The following is a 17,845-nucleotide window of genomic DNA, read 5'->3' as shown; positions in this document are numbered from 1 at the left end:
TGTTTATGAATAACGCTATCTATGGGACTTCAGCAAGTATCGATACAGAAAGTCAGGTGAAGGTGAAGCCAAGATATTTATTCTATTCCGATTACGAACTTCCCTGTTTAAAGAAAGAAAAGCTGGTTTTGTATGTCAACCACTTATTTACAAAATAAGTTTGTAAATAGTTTACCAAACGTTAAAACCATTCTAACCACCTCATCTCTTCCAGAATCGTCAGTACCTCAATTCGTGACGTCACGCCGAGGCCGCAAGCTCATCCAGGTCGGCCGCTACACATTCGGGTTCCAGAGGCTGGGAGGCGCCAAGTCGCGGTGGATGTGCTCTACACACAACTCGAGGGGGTGCAGAGCTGTCATACATATGATTGAGGATGAAATAATATCTATTAAGAATCAGCATAACCATTGATTATATGATTGTTAGTCTGTGGGAACAGACGGAAAATTTTAAGTATTAGGTATGTAGCTTTGCTTTTATTTAAAATGTGATTTTTATTTTACAAAAATTATGTTAGTGTTTATTGATTAGCACTTTGTGATAAAAGAGATTATATAATGGCCCAGGTATATTAAAGTTTTTAAGAGAATCTTAAAAAGGCCATAATGACGGTATATACGAGTTGCCAGCATATTATCTTTCATTCCAATGATGACCCCTTTTTCGCCTTAATTTTCCTGGGCCAGTAGATCAGTTTAGTGATTCTTTTTACCCAGATAATTTAGTTTAGCTCCATAATTATATAGTTTTGTACTTTTCTGTTGGTAAAATGACGTTTAATGACGGAAACGTTTCCTATACGCTACGTACCTATATAGGACACCTATTTATATTACAGACCTAAAAGAAAGTGCCTTTACAATAGTGTGACTAAAGATTATATTAAAGCCTAGAAACCTAGCTATATGGAGCTGAAACTGTCGAGTGAACGCTATTTTCTTTCGCAGTGTAGATGTTACCGTAAAAACCATTTTTTAGTGAAAACGCGTTTTCCGTAGCTCAAACTAGTTCTCCGCAGCATTTGGATGAAAACGCGTTTTTACTGGTTAAAAATAGTTTTCCCAAACACTAAATCAGAAAAGCTATACATTACGTGTACGCGGACTCACTTTTCTACTATTTGATATTTTAAATTCTGTGGCATATCAAAAATTATGTAAGATAATTTCCTTTTACTGGTACCGCCAGATACAGAATTTCACTAGTCAATTCTGTCTTGCTTAGTTAGTTTAATATTTCGCGTATGTGTCTTGTGCGCAGCTAAGAGTGAAAGGTGCCGAAATGCGTAGTATTATATAGTGGCTACCGGTTATTTGTCCTCATTGTAACCTCTAGTTTCAATAACATGGACAAATTCGGTAATAATAATAAGAGAGGGCGTAGTTCAGATGGTAGAGCGCTCGCTTCGCATGCGAGAGTTACCGGGATCGATAGGCTTCGATACCCGGCGCCTCCAGATATATATTTTTTTTTACCATAATAATGTCTAAAAAATATTAACCCTATTCTTGGCAACGTATCTTGTAAGTATCTTTTTAGGGTTAAAGAAAAAACGGAACCCTTAGAGGATCACTTTGTTGTCCGTCCGTCCGTTGAAAACCTAATTAAGAAAAAAAAATCACCAAGAAGAATTTACAAGCATAAATTAAATACCTACTACGAGTTAGTTGATACCCGGCCAATCGAAATTGAAGATCTCCGTTTCATCTTGGGCAAAATTGCTTTCATATATATATATATGGTGATGATGGCGTGATAATTCTGTCTTTTAATCGTGCGGTGTTCAAAAGAGACGTTTGCTCTAATCACATATAATGACAGCTTTATTAATTTTAAATGACAATGATAAGACTTCATCTTAAATTAGTATTTAAAATTATTTCAGTATTATTTGTAATTAGTATTTTAAATAGTGGTATGTGATGGCACATTTTTTTTGTTTTTATTCTAACTATAGTGTTACTCCGGTATGTTGATTTATTTTAAGTAACTATGTAAAAAGAAGGTAATAGTATTGATACGGTTTGTTTCTTCACAGGTACTTAATCAACAGAAGGGTTAGAAATTAGAATGTGAGTTAAGGTATTTACTGATTTAAATGTCTTAATAATGCCAATAATATCTCCTCCATAGATGATACAATACTAATTCTGAAGTAAACACAATTTTTCGTTTATTGTTATGTTTTATTACTTTTATTACTTTTCACAAGGCAAATTAGGTATATCTGCATTTACACAATTAATCTGTATTAATGTATAAATTTAGCTAACTTACCGGTTTCACTTACGTATTTTTAGTCACTCGCACTCAGCTCGCTCGCTCTTAGGCACTGTTAGTGCTTGAAAATGGAGACTTAGGCTCTCCGAAACATGTCGCGCGAGTGACTAAAAATACGCGAGTGAGACCGCTAAGTTAGGTAAGTTAATATGTCTCACGATTCGATTAAATTCGTTTATTGTATACACCTGTAGTTTGTGCTCGTTACAGTAGGTATTCCTTAAAATCATACTTCTTATAACTTTTTTAGTCTTGTCAACAAAGGGGTGTAACCTATATTTATGTATTTACATATATGTGACCGTTTTCATAATACAACTAAACAAGTAAACATTCGCACGCCGCTCCGGAGCTAGTTGGAACATAGCGCAGTCACGCTCATACGCCGGAGCGACGTGCGAACTCGCATCAGTGGGATAGCATCACTTTTGGCACAGTGTCAAGTGTAACAATAACTACTTTATCCCAATCTGCTTGTGGTATTTCAACTGCAGCCAGCACGGGGGCGTAGCTCAGATGGTAGAGCGCTCGCTTAGCATGCGAGAGGTACCGGGATCGATACCCGGCGCCTCCAACTTTTTATAATGCCTGAATTTATTTCGTTTTTTATATTGCATGAGTTTCTCAGAGACGTCACACCGCAGCGTACACACACACACACACCAAACAAATGGTGTGTGCCGTCTTTTATGAGGGGTCGTATATAACAACGCGCACAACTTTATTATTTTTATCGTCTATCGTTATTTCATCGTCTGGAGTCCGTCTAAGTTAACTATATCGACTTAATTAGAACAAATTGAGATCATATTTTCATGGACATTAATGATGACATGACTTGACACTTTGTCATTGCAAATGTCATGCAATTTAGCTTGGCCCGACTCAGTTCACTGGTCAGTGAAACTGAATGTTATTCAGTAACTTTATGTGATGAAATGATCGTCGTATACCTAAACCTTAACATTCACGAACGTGCCTCCACTAGACCTTGAAATTAGAGTCCATATTGTACGAAAAATACTGCAGATACGATTTCAGATCCAAATAATTATATATACCAGTTGGATCCAGATTGTAAACCCGACCCTGCTCTAATCGTCACATTCAGATTGGCATATGCGGGGGGGGCGTAATTTTTTTACAAATTATTTATTTTTAATAACGAATAAAATGAAAAATATTGATAACATGTATTTCTTGTTCAATCTTAACTTACAGACGAACATAGTACTATTAGTAGTATTAGTACTTCTAATTATATAACCAAAGCTTAGATAAGGATGTAATTTTGTGCTCCTAGTCAATAATTTGAGTAGAAAATTGAGGGCCCATTAAAATACCTACTACTGAATAGGACTTATAAATATGTATGTTTTCAGGTGGTCTTCGAGAGCCCGAACCAGTAATACTGGACTTGGTTGATCAACAGCTGAACAGCTACTTGACCAACATACGGAAACAGCAGAAGAAGTGAGGAAAAGGACGAGTCAAACAATAACTCACAATTATTTGCTAAAGCGGGACTTAATTCTAACTTAATGGGTCCATTACACGCGGGGCCCCCACTGACTATCAGTTTGCCGGACGACATCGGCCTGTCAGTTGTTTAGTTGTTAGGAACTGTCAAATTTTTGTTCTAACTGACAGGTCGATATCGTCCGGTGGACTGATAGTCAGTGGGCCCCTTAATTTAGTTTAATTATAAGTTTAAGTGTAAATACGTCTGGCTGGCCAGTCTTCTCCGACACCATGGAGTTTGTCGTTGGCACTAATATGAGATTATGTGCGAACGTTATACACTTGTGTTAAAAATAATGTATAAAAAAAAAACTATAAACTAAAAGTAATATTGTCTGCGGTTACCGCGATAGTTACTCATGAAATAAAACTATGAAAATGGATCATATCGCGGATTATTAACGGGTTTTTATCGCGTATTTTATATATATCTTTACTTGAAAATAGTTGTATTGTATAACTAGCCTTATGAACCGATTTTGCATGTACAACCAGCCTTAAAGTTTATAGTCTATGATGGTTGATTATTTTTAGTATGTGGGTATTTTTGCACTTTGTAGTTTTTCCTCAGTCACCCGTTGACCACGAACGCTCTAAAGGGTTCGGTCGGGATGTATTATAAATTCAATATACGCGATATAATTCGTTTTCATAGTTTCATTTCATATACACTAAAAGTGTCAGTGTTAGTCTTAAGATTTTAGAATACGTAAAGTCAAAGTCCAGTCAGCAAAATACCTATCCAAGTGCAAAAAAAACATAACGTATAGAGATTGTCCCACTAACCAACCAATAATGGTTCTACGTTAGTCGCCATAGTCGCCATGGGGTCGCCGGTCTTACAAATGACAGGTGCAAGCGACCCTACTTCGAAATTCCTATGAAGGGACCGTTTTGTATACCTGCCCTTGCACCCTCTGCCAGTTTTTGTGACTGTCACCCTCTTTTTTACCTTACCTATTCGCAGTGGGTAAAAATATTACAGCGGGTAAAAATATCATCGTGGGTAGATTCGTAATAATTCGTAGTAAATTTGACGATAGATCGCAAAATGTTGTGTCTCAGCAATATCCCCGGATATAACGCGTAAGAGCGAACAAGATAGTCGCTAGTGATAACGTGCGTTCTGTTTCGGTAGATAAGTTCGTGATATTTCATAGTGTTGTGAATGCTGTGATGGTAGGTAAATAAGATTTTTAGATTGCGACTCTTTAGTTTTGTAAGTGATTGTGATTAAGTAATAAAAGAAAGTGAATTCTAGAATTCGGAGGGGCAGCTTATTGGTGAGTTTAGACTATAATTTTGAAAGCAATAATAGGTATAAGTAAGTCTTCATTGCCTAACAGTTTGCACGTTGTTGTATTAGATAAAGACAGAAAAAAGATATGTATTTGTGAAATACTTACCTATGCCAATTGATTTTTATTTACTGTAATTATTTTATTACCTATTGTTGACTTATGTATATCGGAAAGGTAAATAATGAATAATACTTATTATTTATATTCCGTTTCCTGGGATTTGGTTGTGACTCTTTTCAGTTTCCACTTACAGGTACAAATGTTTAAGTAAATAGGTATATATATATATATATACCTTCTTAAGTTTGCGGTTACTTGTCTCCATCTATGATTTAATGTCTTTACGTTTTGTATAAGAATATTGTTATTTTTCTGCTTTTTTGGGCTGTGCCGTGGTTTAAAATAGAAATAAGGAATTTCTTTAAATTCGTATTGATAAATATGTATTTACCACTGAAAACCATCCTATTGTAACATAATAAATATCGCATAAGTAGTAATGACATTTTTTTATTTGTACGAGACTGTTATTGCCAATAATAAAATATTATTATTAAAAACAAAACAAGAGCGGGTAGTCGGCTAGTACAAATGTTTGAACTAGCCATTCACTTGCACAACGCCGTCCACTCGTGACGTATCGTATTTGAGGGACTACCAATTGCGGGCATCTTTCTCTGTCACTCTAATTACGTCTTAATTGGGGTCAAAGAGAAAGATGCCCGAAATTTTTGAACTGGGTAGTCGGCTAGTACAAACGTTTGAACTAGCCATTCACTTGCATAACGCCGTCCAGTCGTGACGTATCGTATTTGAGGGACTACCAATTGCGGGCATCTTTCTCTGTCACTCTAATTACGTCTTAATTGGGGCAAAGAGAAAGATGCCCGAAATTTTCGAACTTTGGTGTTCGCGGTAGGCCCTCTGCGCTGAGACGTGCGTTTAAGAGAGACCCCACCCTGGAAAATGGTGACACTGCGCAGTTGCGCCAGCGTTGCGTCGAGCAGCAGCCATAGAGTTGACTAGACTAGATGCTCGGGAGACGCTAGTGTGGGGTGTAACTAAGTAAATATCAGCACTGCCCCACCATGTTGTTATGACATTAGGAAATATTTACCTAATTTTTTACCGTGTTTTTACGCAATAATTTCCATCTTTCAATTAATTTACCAATGACACTCATTTATTATGGTAGGTATGGGTACCGGGAGCGATACATAGATTTTAAAAATCTGCTGTGTTTTATATTTATGTGATATTACCCTCTTATCGTCGAGTGAGACGCACTTAGATTAATGTGATATCTATATCAAATAAGCACGTTGTCGTAGGACACTTTCAGCGTATTATCAACTGGCACAATAATTTAAGCATACCTAGCACCTATGCTTCTTACTTTCCTGTTTTTCCAGATTGTGCAGAATTTGTGACCACCAAGCGTGGAGTCCGCAAGATCCATCTCAACGGTTACATGTACAGCAAGCATTTGACACGTAACTTAGGAGTTTGTGTGAAGACCCGTTGGTACTGTGAAACACACCACTCGAAGGGATGCAAAGCTTGCTTGTATACTATTGATGACGTTATAACAACATTTAAGACTGAACATAACCACTAATGTGTACAAAGAGCTTGCAACAAAATTTTGTCAAAATTCAGTGCCAATTCCTAATAGTTTAAGAAATATAGATACTTATATATCTACAGTTCGCGTTACAAGGTATCATTCACTCTCCAATTTTTCTAACCGAGACATACATACATCTGTTTGTAAAGCTATTATAGAATGATATATGTATTTGATATGGAGAAAAACAATGTACCTACTTGAAGGCGTGCGCATGCACGGTGTGTTAATAAAATGTTATTTCTATTCAAATAAATATTATTTGTCAGTCAGTTGTTTATTATATTATTCGTCATAGATGTGGTATATTTCCAGTGCCGCTTTTTAATGTATTTTTTGAAGTCAGCGTTTTAACAACATTTGTTCCAGTGCAGTTGTTTAATGTATTGCGTAAACGTAAAGTAGTAGCTAAGCCCTGAACTAGTCTTATTGTTTGACCCTGATAGTTCATTTCTCTATGGTATTAAGGAGATACGTCTTCTTCAAGTGTTAGTTTAGCTTACTCCTTTTTTGTTTTAGTTAAATACGAAGTCCATTCTGGAGAGAAAAAGCGAGGCCTTTGGTCAGAATCAAATATGCGTGGCGCAATGGATTCTGTTATAAATAAACAAATGTCCTAACGTCAAGCGGCTGCACATTACAGGATTCCCCGAATAACTCTCAGAAATCACTTAAGAAGTGGAAATTCCACCAAACAGCTAGGAAGGCCTAAGAAGCAGACTAAATAACGGTAATTTTTGTTTTTCACCTTGTGCCTTATAAAAAGGCCAAAGCACACTCGTGAATGTTGTAATAAATAACGAACTAAACCAACGTCAAGCGGGGATACGTTACAACATTCCTCTAAAAACTCTCGCACCACTCGAAATCCGGGAAATCCATTAAACAATTAGGAAGAGTATCTGAACGAGTTGGTCTGAAAATGAACATGGACAAGACGAAGATCATGTCTAACGTCCATGTTGTGCCAACTCCCGTATTAATCGGAGGCTCTGCGCTCGAAGTTGTTGACGATTATGTATACCTAGGACAAACAGTCCAGTTAGGTAGATCCAACTTCGAGAAAGAGGTCACTCGTCGAATCCGACTCGGTTGGGCAGCGTTCGGGAAGCTCCACAGTATCTTTTCGTCCAAATTGCTGCAGTGTCTTAAGTCAAAAGTCTTTGACCAGTGTGTGTTGCCAGTGATGACATACGGATCTGAGACGTGGGCGCTAACGATGGGCCTCATAAGAAAGCTCAAGGTCAAGCAAAGGGCAATGGAGAGAGCTATGCTCGGGGTTTCTCTGCGTGATAGAGTCAGCAATGATGATATCCGCAGTAGAAGAATTGTTTGACATGATGCCAACGGCCGCTTTCTATCACCGCACCGCTCGCCATCGGCAGGGTGTTCATCCTCACACCCTAGCACCTAAATGGTCGCGTACTGTGCGGTTTAAGAGGAATTTCCTCCCGCGTACGCTTCGGCTGTGGAATGAGCTCCCTGCCGAGGTTTTCCCGAGGGGCTACAGTATGGGGTTCTTCAAAAAAGGAGTGTACAGGTTTTTAAAGGGTCGGCAACGCGCGTGTAATATCTCTGGTGTTGCAGGCGTTCATAGGCTACGGTAACTGCTTACCATCAGGCGGGCCGTATGCTTGATTGCCACCGACGTGGTATAAAAAAAAAAAAAAAAAAAAAGAACTAGGGTCACCGACATAGCTCGCAGAATTGCAAACCTTAAGTGGCAGTGGGCGGGGCACATTGCTCGCAGAACTGATGGCCGGAGGGGCCGGAAGGTTCTGGAGTGGCGTCCGCGTACCGGAAGACGAACTGCCGGTAGGCCTCCAACGAGATGGAGCGACGACCTGGTGAAGGTCGCGGGAATTCGGTGGTTGCGAGCGGCACAGGATCGGTCGGAGTGGCGAGCCTTGGGGGAGGCCTATGTCCAGCAGTGGACGTCTATCGGCTGACATGATGATGATGATGATGATGAATTAGGAAGACCTAGGACAAAATTATGATAACTACCCCTTTTTAACTTGTACTCTGTGCCTTATATGCCACTGTTTTACCTCCCCTTAAGGCTAAAGCATATCGGCTGCGTGCGCGTAAACGTGCAGTTTCGCGTGCGCTAAAATGTTTTAACCGTATACGCGCACGTCACGCAAGCGGTGTGTCGTCTCCTATGAGGATCCGTATATTACAACGCACACGCATCCGATGTGCATGGGTCTTTATTATCAAGTTTAATGTATATCATCAATTCATCATGCATCATTTTAGCAAAATTTAAATAAATGTTTTAAATTAAACTTTTGACTTTCGACGTTAACCCAAAATTGTAGTTTTGGAAAGTTCCAAATAATAAAGGTAATTAGGTGAAAGAGGTAATTAGGAGTTGTGTAAACATATACTGACAGTTAGTAATTTTGGTATTTATTAATAGAATGAATGTCCAAATTAATTACAAGCGCCTTTTAGATTGCAAACCCTCTTTTCACTTGTCATGCTCGTAAAGTTGGTATTTAGGTCGCGTGTACGAGGCAGTAAGTTGTTTTTATGCTCTAGTGTATAAAGAAAAATGATCTATTACGGCCATTATTCACTTATTTAGCAATGAAGCCAAAACCTGCCATAAACTGCCACTGCTGCAGCTAGAGGCCGGCGCGCTCCCCTCCACAAGCGGCCGTGCGCGCACCCATGTACCTACTCATTAAATAACTTCTTGACTAAATACGGTAATATAACCATAAATATTTGATATTTCTGTATATTTTCCTCGCAATCGAAGTGAAAAGCAGAGTATATAATTTCGGCATTTGTCCTCGTCCTATATCAGCCCTCGCTTGCGCTCGGATAAAATGCGTTACTTTATGCCCTTTTTGTATAATCTACTAATCCTAAACTATAAAACTCCCGTGAGACTCAAACAGTATATTAAATGAAACATGATGTCGAGCTATTCGACTTAATAATACGTGAGTGACCCGTTTTAAAAATAATTTAATATACTATTATTCTTCTTTGTTTTAGTTAAATATGAGTTCGTCGACTATTCTGGAAAGAAAAAGCGAGGTCTTTGGTCTGAATCCAATTTGCGCGCCGCAATGGATGCTGTACTAAATAAGGAACTGACCCAACATCGAGCGGCTGCACGTTACGGCATACCTCGGAGAACTCTCAGGAATCATCTAAAATCCGGAAAATATACCAAACAGCTAGGAAGACCCAAGGGGACTAAATTAAAAAAAATACCTATAGTTTCTTATATGTAGCTGTATCTCATCTCATTGTCAAGTTTCATCGAAATAATTGTTTTAAACTGACCTTATTGTTTTTGAAGTTGACCCAAAATTGTACAGTTTTTGCACTGCAGATATTGAGGTAAGTAAAGAAAATGAAACGGAAAGGTAAAGGTAAAAATATTGAGGTAAAGAAAATGAAGGAGAAGAGGTGACTTAAAGTGGCAAATGCATAGGCATAATACTTACCTGTCCGATATGTTTTCAATGTACCTACCAGAAACATATTCATCAAATCATCAATATGTAATCGTTAATGATTGTTTTGTTTTTAATCTTAGGCACTTAAATAACAATAATAACATCCACAACTGAAACTAATAACCAATTATCTTTTCTTTCAGCTGCCGTATTCATCACATCACGCAAAGGCCTCCAACAGATCTTGTACGATGGCTACAAGTTCTCCACGCGCACCAAACGCGGGAACACCCCTGTTGTCTTTTGGTTTTGTTCGTCGCACCACACGCGGGGTTGTCGCGCCTCTCTGCGCACTATAGATGGCTCTATCATCTTTGTTAATCCTGAACATATACATTAACGAAAAAGAAATATATAATTGCATTATAAATTGCAATAAAATTTATTTAATAAAATTATAAATATACGTATTTATAAATTATTGTTAGTAAGTTTCAAAAACATGTCGATTGCACCTTAGCCTTGATGGGATTCTCCGTTAGTGTCCTCCATAGCCCATTTTACCCAACATACAAATCAATAGTCTATGACCTTAGTGCCCATCGCAGCCGTACTTATTAGTGCTGCACTTCAATAGTCTTTGCAACTGACGGGGACCATCTCCGGATCTATCATATTGTGCGCTCCGGGATGGTATCCGATCCGCCTCTGTATTGTTGGCTTCGGGCCCACACACGCCTTCCAAAGGTCTGGGACCCCGTGGTCCGGAGATATGAATGATATGAAAAGACATACTTATTTAAGCTTAATATTGTAACCTATATACTTATAATAAACTTTCATTATTCAGTGTTTAGTTTTATTATGCGCATATATTTTTGTGGTAGGTATAAATAATAATGTACCTTTTCGATCACAGTCAACAATCGACAGCTTTAAGAAGAAAGGCCATAGAAATTAAGGATAAGACTAGTATTTTTTTTCATATAGAGCATTGTTTTAAGTACCTAATTGTTTTTCAGATCATAAACGTTGGATTGGTACACGTAGAAAAATGTCTCTAGAAGAAAAAAGAGAACGAAAGAAGTTGGCTGAGCGTACAAGGTTAGCAAGGATTAGAAGAGATCCAATACTGCTTGAACAGTACAGAGAAAAAAGCAGGCAGAGATATTACACAGCAAAGGCAGAAGGAAGAATAGTACCGATACGTGAAATGCCACCACGCGTTCAAAAAAGATTAAGACGTAGAAACAGGGAGTCTGTTTCTAAATACAGGAAAAAAATTAAGAATAATGTTGTTATAAAGTCTGTGTCATCCTTGGTTTCATCAGAAGAAGATATTATCACACCTTAGTGCTACCTATATACTATTTATACATTTTCTGCAACCTAAAATTGTTTGTACTTTTCTATTACTTTTGTGTTTATTAGTAAGATTCAAGATTATAGGTATTTATTGGTCAGTAGCATGTAAGCTTATGTTGTGTGGTGGATTATGTTGGTAGTTTCTACTTTCTGTTAGGAATTGCTTGAGTCTGGTTATAAAAGCATGAACATTCTATTAATTGTTTATAGGTACGGTACAGATGTCAATCACAATGAAAAAAAAAATTACCTATAGATGACAGGAAAACCTATTAGAAATGTGCAGTCAAGCGTGAGTCGGACTTAATTACTTACTTTTTGATCCGACCCCTACGGATTTTTAAAGACAATTCACTACGTTTCACATAAAAAAATGCATTGCTAAAAATTGTGTAATGTACGGAACCCTTCGAACGCGAGTCCGACTCGCACTTGGCCGGTTTTTATTTTATACCTGTTCCTTGATTTATTATAATTTAACTGTAGTTGCGTGCATGCAACTTTGCTTACTTGTAGCAAAGAAATATTTTGAGTTTAAGTTTGAGACATATTTTATAGATGGCATATTTATGACGAATTTGTCGGAGATTTTTAGTTTTAGTAACTACATACCTAAGTCTTTAATTTGGTCACTAACAAGTTTATTTGTTTTTTCAATGAGAGATTTAATTAATAATCAAAAATTACAAAGTAAAGATTTTCTAAGATACAATAATCAATAACCTAACCTAATCAAATTAATCCACATAAAAATAATCCAATGTACATTTAGGATACTAAACAATTACACTATTAAAATATTTCTTTTTATTTTTATTTTTTACATAAAGAATTACAAAAACAGTTTGTATATTTACTAGGTATTATGGGACTGACAATTGATGACTTAGTTTAATGGTGTCGTAAAGGTACAAGAAGCGTTATAGAAAATTTTTAATATTACAGACAACATAAGAAAAAAAAAGCGAAAAGTGAGTACAGAAGAGAAGCTAGAGCAGAAAAGAATAGCAGAACGTAATAGAAGATCAAAGATAGCAAGTGATCCTGCACTGTATGAGAAGATGAAAGAGTATGACAGACAACGCTATCTTAAAAAGAAAGCAGAAGGGAAATTAAAACTGATTCATGAATTACCACCACGTTTGCGAAAAATTAGAAGGGAAAGAAATAAAATTTACTATCGAAAATATAAAATGGAAAAGCAGAAAAAGTTACGAGAGGAGTTCAAAAATATATCAATTTATCATATCTATTTCCAGAAACACAATCTGAAGCGAGATGCATAACTCCTTAAGCTCCTAATTAGTAATTATTATATTACATTAATCGATGTACCGACGTTCGGAATAAGTGAAGGGAGCACTACAGACATCATTAGTAATACAAAAGTGATCGATTTGTATGTAATTTACTGAAAATAAATTAAAAAGGAATTTGCACCTTAAGGTTCACTTCACTTGCCTTTTAAATTAAACAATTAAACATTCTTAACGTAGAAATATAGAAGAAATTAAATGCCTTTTCTAAAATTAAACAAATATCGATGCAAACTGGAAACCTTATCAGCAAAGTTTTCAACGTTTCTTATTACATACGCGAAACGCGTCTGCACGTACAAAAAGAGCTTAGGTAGAAATTATGTACCTAATAGAATTTTGTTTTCTTATTTTCATTGAATTAACAACCTTTTAAATACCTTCCCCGCTAATTTTTTGTAGTAAATAGGTTCTGCAAATTTATAAACTGTTTTTCAAACACATGAGCACTGATGTTACAGGTCACAAAAAAAAGCAACGACATCGACATAAACTAAGTAGAGAAGAACAACTACAAAAGAAGAGGATAGCAGAACGCATAAGAAAAGCGAAGATAGCAAGCAATTCAGAACTTTATAAGAAATATAAAGAAAAAGACAGACAACGTTACTATGAAAGGAAAGCGGCCGGAAAAGTAAAAATGCTTCACGAAATGCCAATTAAAGTGCAAAAAGTTATGAGGTTGAAAAACAGAATTAGTAGCCGAAAACATAATTTAAAGAAGAAGGAGAAGGCACGTGTCACCACGAATGAAGAAACAAATGAAAAATATATAACTCCTTAAGTACCTATATTAAGTATATTAACTTCGCTCTTTTATTATGTTTTATCTTAGTATTATTAAACTATACGGAAAAATTAAAGAAATACAATTTCAGGATGACTTTCATTTTCGAGGTTGGCTTCATAGTAAAAGTTGTTCGGTATGACTTACAAAAAAAATCTGACATAAAAAAATCACTTTTTAATTGTAAAAAGAAATCACTGGGAGATGAACATTTTTGTCGCACGAGACATGCATCTGATATTCAATTCAATAATTTGTTACTTAATACACATATAACGAAACTTTCTTGTTTTTCCGTATCGAAGTTTAGAAATTACTTAGGTTTAATAGATTTAGATTCCAGTTTTATTGAAGATTGTTGACTAAGTTGTAATGAAAAAAATACCACGAAAAATATGGTTTTTTGTTCTTAACATCTTTGATATTCCTTTCCAATATTTATTAAACTATTTTTCGTACTTTATAATCGCCACATGTGGCTACGTGTATTAGGGAAAAGCTATTAGAACAAAAAATAATAACCCTTAATTGAAATTTTAATTAAATAACCCTTATTATTTTAGGCAACAAAAAGAATAAAAAGAAAAAACTGTCAAGAGAAGAAACTCTACAAAAGAAAAGGTTAGCTGAACGTGCCAGATATGAAAAAATATTAAGCGATCCAGCACTATACGAGGAATACAAGGAAAAAGGAAAAGAACGATATCAGAAAAGGAAACAAAAGGGAAAAATAAGATCCATTCACACATTGCCAAAGAAAATTCAAGAAGAAATAAGGAAACGAAATAGACGAAGTTCTCAAAGGTACTATTATAAAAAGAAAGCACAGAAGACTAGACTTAGTTCAGCTTCGTCTCGTTCTTCCCCTGAAATTGATATAAAAGAAGAATTTGTTATTCCTTAAGGCCCCAAGTACAATTGTGACAAGTTTACATGGGGTGTTAGCCGCCAGCTGTTAAGAGGCGTCATTCCTGTCGACATTTTATGAGCTGCATTTTTGAATCGACACATTATGTATTGACATAGGAAAATGTTTGTTAATTTACAAAAAGAATAAAAGAAAGATAAGTATATAAAAGTACAGGTACGCTTTAATAGTAATTTTTTTATCGTGTTTTAATGTAGTGGCCAGATTTTAGAATTGATCATTTCATGATCTGGCAATCATTTTGTGAAATGATCGGTTGGCCTCATCATGAAAAAGTCAAACCTAGCCAAACCATATCTAGACAATCAAATTAGATCCTAAACAAGAGTATTGAAAAAAATATTCCTAGCAAGCTGGAAATCGTTTTAATACCTTCATTTTGTCCTTTCACCAGTGTCTGATCCACCAAACCTTGCTGGTAGTGCTATTGTAATTTGATGGTGGGTTCTTTCTATAACGAGTGGTTTGGCAATCCAAGAAAAAATATATCTCCCAAGCCTCCCAAGATTTATGCACAACTCCTGGGATTGCGCAAACTCTGATTACACGCATTTAGTACCAATTAATGGTATTAAAATGATTTCCAGCTTGATGGGGATACATTCTTCGTAAAATCTAGTTTGATTGGTCTATTATAAAGTAATTAATTCTAAAATGGCATTTCATAACATGATCAAATTTCATGATCTGACCATGACATCAATGACATAAAACAAAACAAATTGATTGATTGGCAAAACATTATTTAAAAAAATCTTACTGGGCATGAACTTTAAACAAATCATTAAATACATACATAGAAAAAACACATCAGACACAGGCTATTATTGGGCACAATGGCAACTTACAAATGAATGTTTTTAAATGAAATGAAAAAGATATTTATGTACCAACACAAAAAACAATGAATTGCAAGTACTTACAATAAAAAATCTGATAGAATTTACAAATGGATAAGACTCAGCGAGACCGCTGATTTTTAGTCCCCAACCAAAAAACTTAAAGCTTTCTTAACTACGTTATTAAATAAATAACTAACCTAACTTACTAACTACCCAGACGAATAGTTTTAAGTGGATAACTACTTTTTTAATAAATGTCTGAATAAAGTGATGATTTCTTCTTATTTAGCCATACCAATTTTCTCCAACGCATTAAATTCAAAATTATTTATTAAAAGTAGTGATACTAGGTTCATCCTTTTTCAGACTATCCACCGCCGCAGTATATCAAGTCGAAACGAGGAAAGCGTTTGATACTGTTCAAGGGCTACACTTACTTCGAGTACCAAAGCACTCGAGGGCTGAAACGTCGTTGGATATGTTCCACGCATTACCCTAAGGGATGTAGGGCCACTATAACCATGATAGACGATGAGGTCATAGCGATCAATGATAAACATAATCATGAACCACCGACGAAGACATAAGTACTAGAATTTTAAGAAATGCAAATAAAAAGTGAATATAAATATAACTGTCTTCTAGTGTTAGTGTGTCAGCTGAGACTGAATTTCCAATATATCTGGCATGCGTTGTATTTCTAAATGTTATTATATTGGTTATGCTTTTCAGAAAATTTAATGTGGTCTGGTAACCGCATTGTTGTTTAATTCTAACACATGTAATGAATTTATGTTATTGCATTGGTAAAAAAAAAAAAGATTAATGTAAATAAAAATGAAATTCAAAAGTGCCTATTAAAAGCATATTTTACGTATCTAAAACATAATTTTGTTTTTTTTTTAACTGCTGTATAATGTACGTAGGTACATATTAAATTTTGTTTGAAATAACAGCTAGTTTACATAAACCATTGCCATCATTAATTTTCCTGTGTGTCTACTTAAGTACTTGGTTTATTTTAAAATTGTAAGGAAGCCAATGTTTGCTCTGATAAAATTGTGACATAAAAAAAAATTGCTTCCTAGCGTTTTTAGATAAAAATAATCAGTGTAGCTGTAGCGTAGCGCGACAATGCATGCAATAGTGGAATATCCCCAACTGTTGATTAATTTTAAATGAGACTAATCGAAGTACTCTTTTCAGTAAAATTCATCACCTCCAGAAGAGGAAATAAGTTGCTTCTTTTCAAGGACTACACATACTCAGCTACATTGAAACGGTCCACTCCTCCGAAGATCCGGTGGATCTGTTCCACGCACTGGTCCAAAGGTTGTCGAGCCGCTGTTGTGACGTTCCATGAAGAAATTATCAGCGTACATAATGCGCATAACCATCCAACTTCTAAAAGCAAAATGCTTTGTTATTACTCTTAATGTGTGGTTTGGCACACCGCAGCCAAAACGCCGCTCCCATACAATCGAAGTTACGCTCTCCTTTTAATACGACATACTTAAGTTACATAGATTATGCTTTAACCTAGCCCTTGACTGCCCCCGCCCCCGGGGCAGACCAAAAAAGCGATGGCTCGATGTCGTGAAAATATGAGTGTGAACGGGCTCACACGAGAGGACGCCCAGGATCGTGCAAAGTGGAGAAGGCAAGCAGAAAAGCGGACCCTGGCAAAGGCCGGGATAACGCTAGGAAGAAGATAATTAAATTACATGAAACATGGCACGAACATTAACGTAACATAAATCAAAGACAATTGAGCGACTCGCTCTAATAATATATCTTTGTATTACAATATCTAGCAACAAAAACTAGTATCCGATTTATGTTACTTGAATGTTTATCTCAAATTTCATGTTATGTAATAACATAACTTCCATTGTATGGCGGTGGTTAGGTTTGTGTGCCCCTCAAAATAAATATGTGGTCATCTTAATGTAAACCCAAATAAAAATTTAATAAAAATGAAAATCAAATGAAAATGAAAAATGATTTATTTATCTATCAGCTTATTACATAGTAGAATTACATTTTAGGAGTATTCTATTGTTAGACAGCCTAGGAATAGTGTCCTGAGCCCTAAACTAGGTAAACCTGTCTAATAGGGATCAGGGAATAAACCACCGCTAGTTCTAGCAATGCAGCAAAGGTTGGTTGTGTACACAAGTTAAAACATACAGATGGTCAGATCGCTGTTACGTATAATTTTTTAAAGTTTAGCAAGGATGATAGAAATATGACATTATCAACTATAGTATATTCATCTGTATTATATATGTTTACTATTTGTCTATTACAACTATTAATGTTCGTCAATGATAGGTACCTACTTATAATTATGATAAATATTGAAATATCAGTAGAATTGTGTATCGCGTGTCCTCTATTAAAAATCTGCTCATTATAGTATTTTAATTGAAATGGAAGTATTATTTATTATT

At 35.9% G+C, this 17,845-nt stretch overlaps 1 protein-coding gene and 1 non-coding gene across 6 annotated transcripts in view; both read left to right on the top strand.

Annotated features, from left to right (window-relative positions):
- Positions 1 to 17,845, top strand: part of LOC134755337 (protein tramtrack, beta isoform) — a 598,730-nt gene that overhangs the window by 489,664 nt on the left and 91,221 nt on the right. Inside the window, exon 5 of one of the 5 annotated variants that reach the window (XM_063691819.1) lies at positions 14,186 to 14,541. The exons of 3 other annotated variants lie outside the window; for them this stretch is intronic. In XM_063691819.1, the coding sequence (XP_063547889.1) occupies positions 14,186 to 14,526 (341 nt within the window). In that variant the 3' untranslated portion in view covers positions 14,527 to 14,541. Of the gene's footprint in view, positions 1 to 11,176; positions 11,524 to 14,185; positions 14,542 to 17,845 lie in introns of those variants that run through there. One more of the 5 variants, XM_063691820.1, reaches the window with a different exon arrangement.
- On the top strand, positions 2,785 to 2,857 carry Trnaa-agc (transfer RNA alanine (anticodon AGC)). The gene has a single exon. It is a non-coding gene; the product is annotated as a tRNA-Ala (tRNA).

The sequence above is a fragment of the Cydia strobilella genome, chromosome 2 (genome assembly GCF_947568885.1).
Source record: "Cydia strobilella chromosome 2, ilCydStro3.1, whole genome shotgun sequence".
NCBI classification, from domain to species: domain Eukaryota; kingdom Metazoa; phylum Arthropoda; class Insecta; order Lepidoptera; family Tortricidae; genus Cydia; species Cydia strobilella.
Note: the sequence above shows the minus strand (reverse complement) of the source record. Positions and strands in the feature narration are given on the sequence as shown.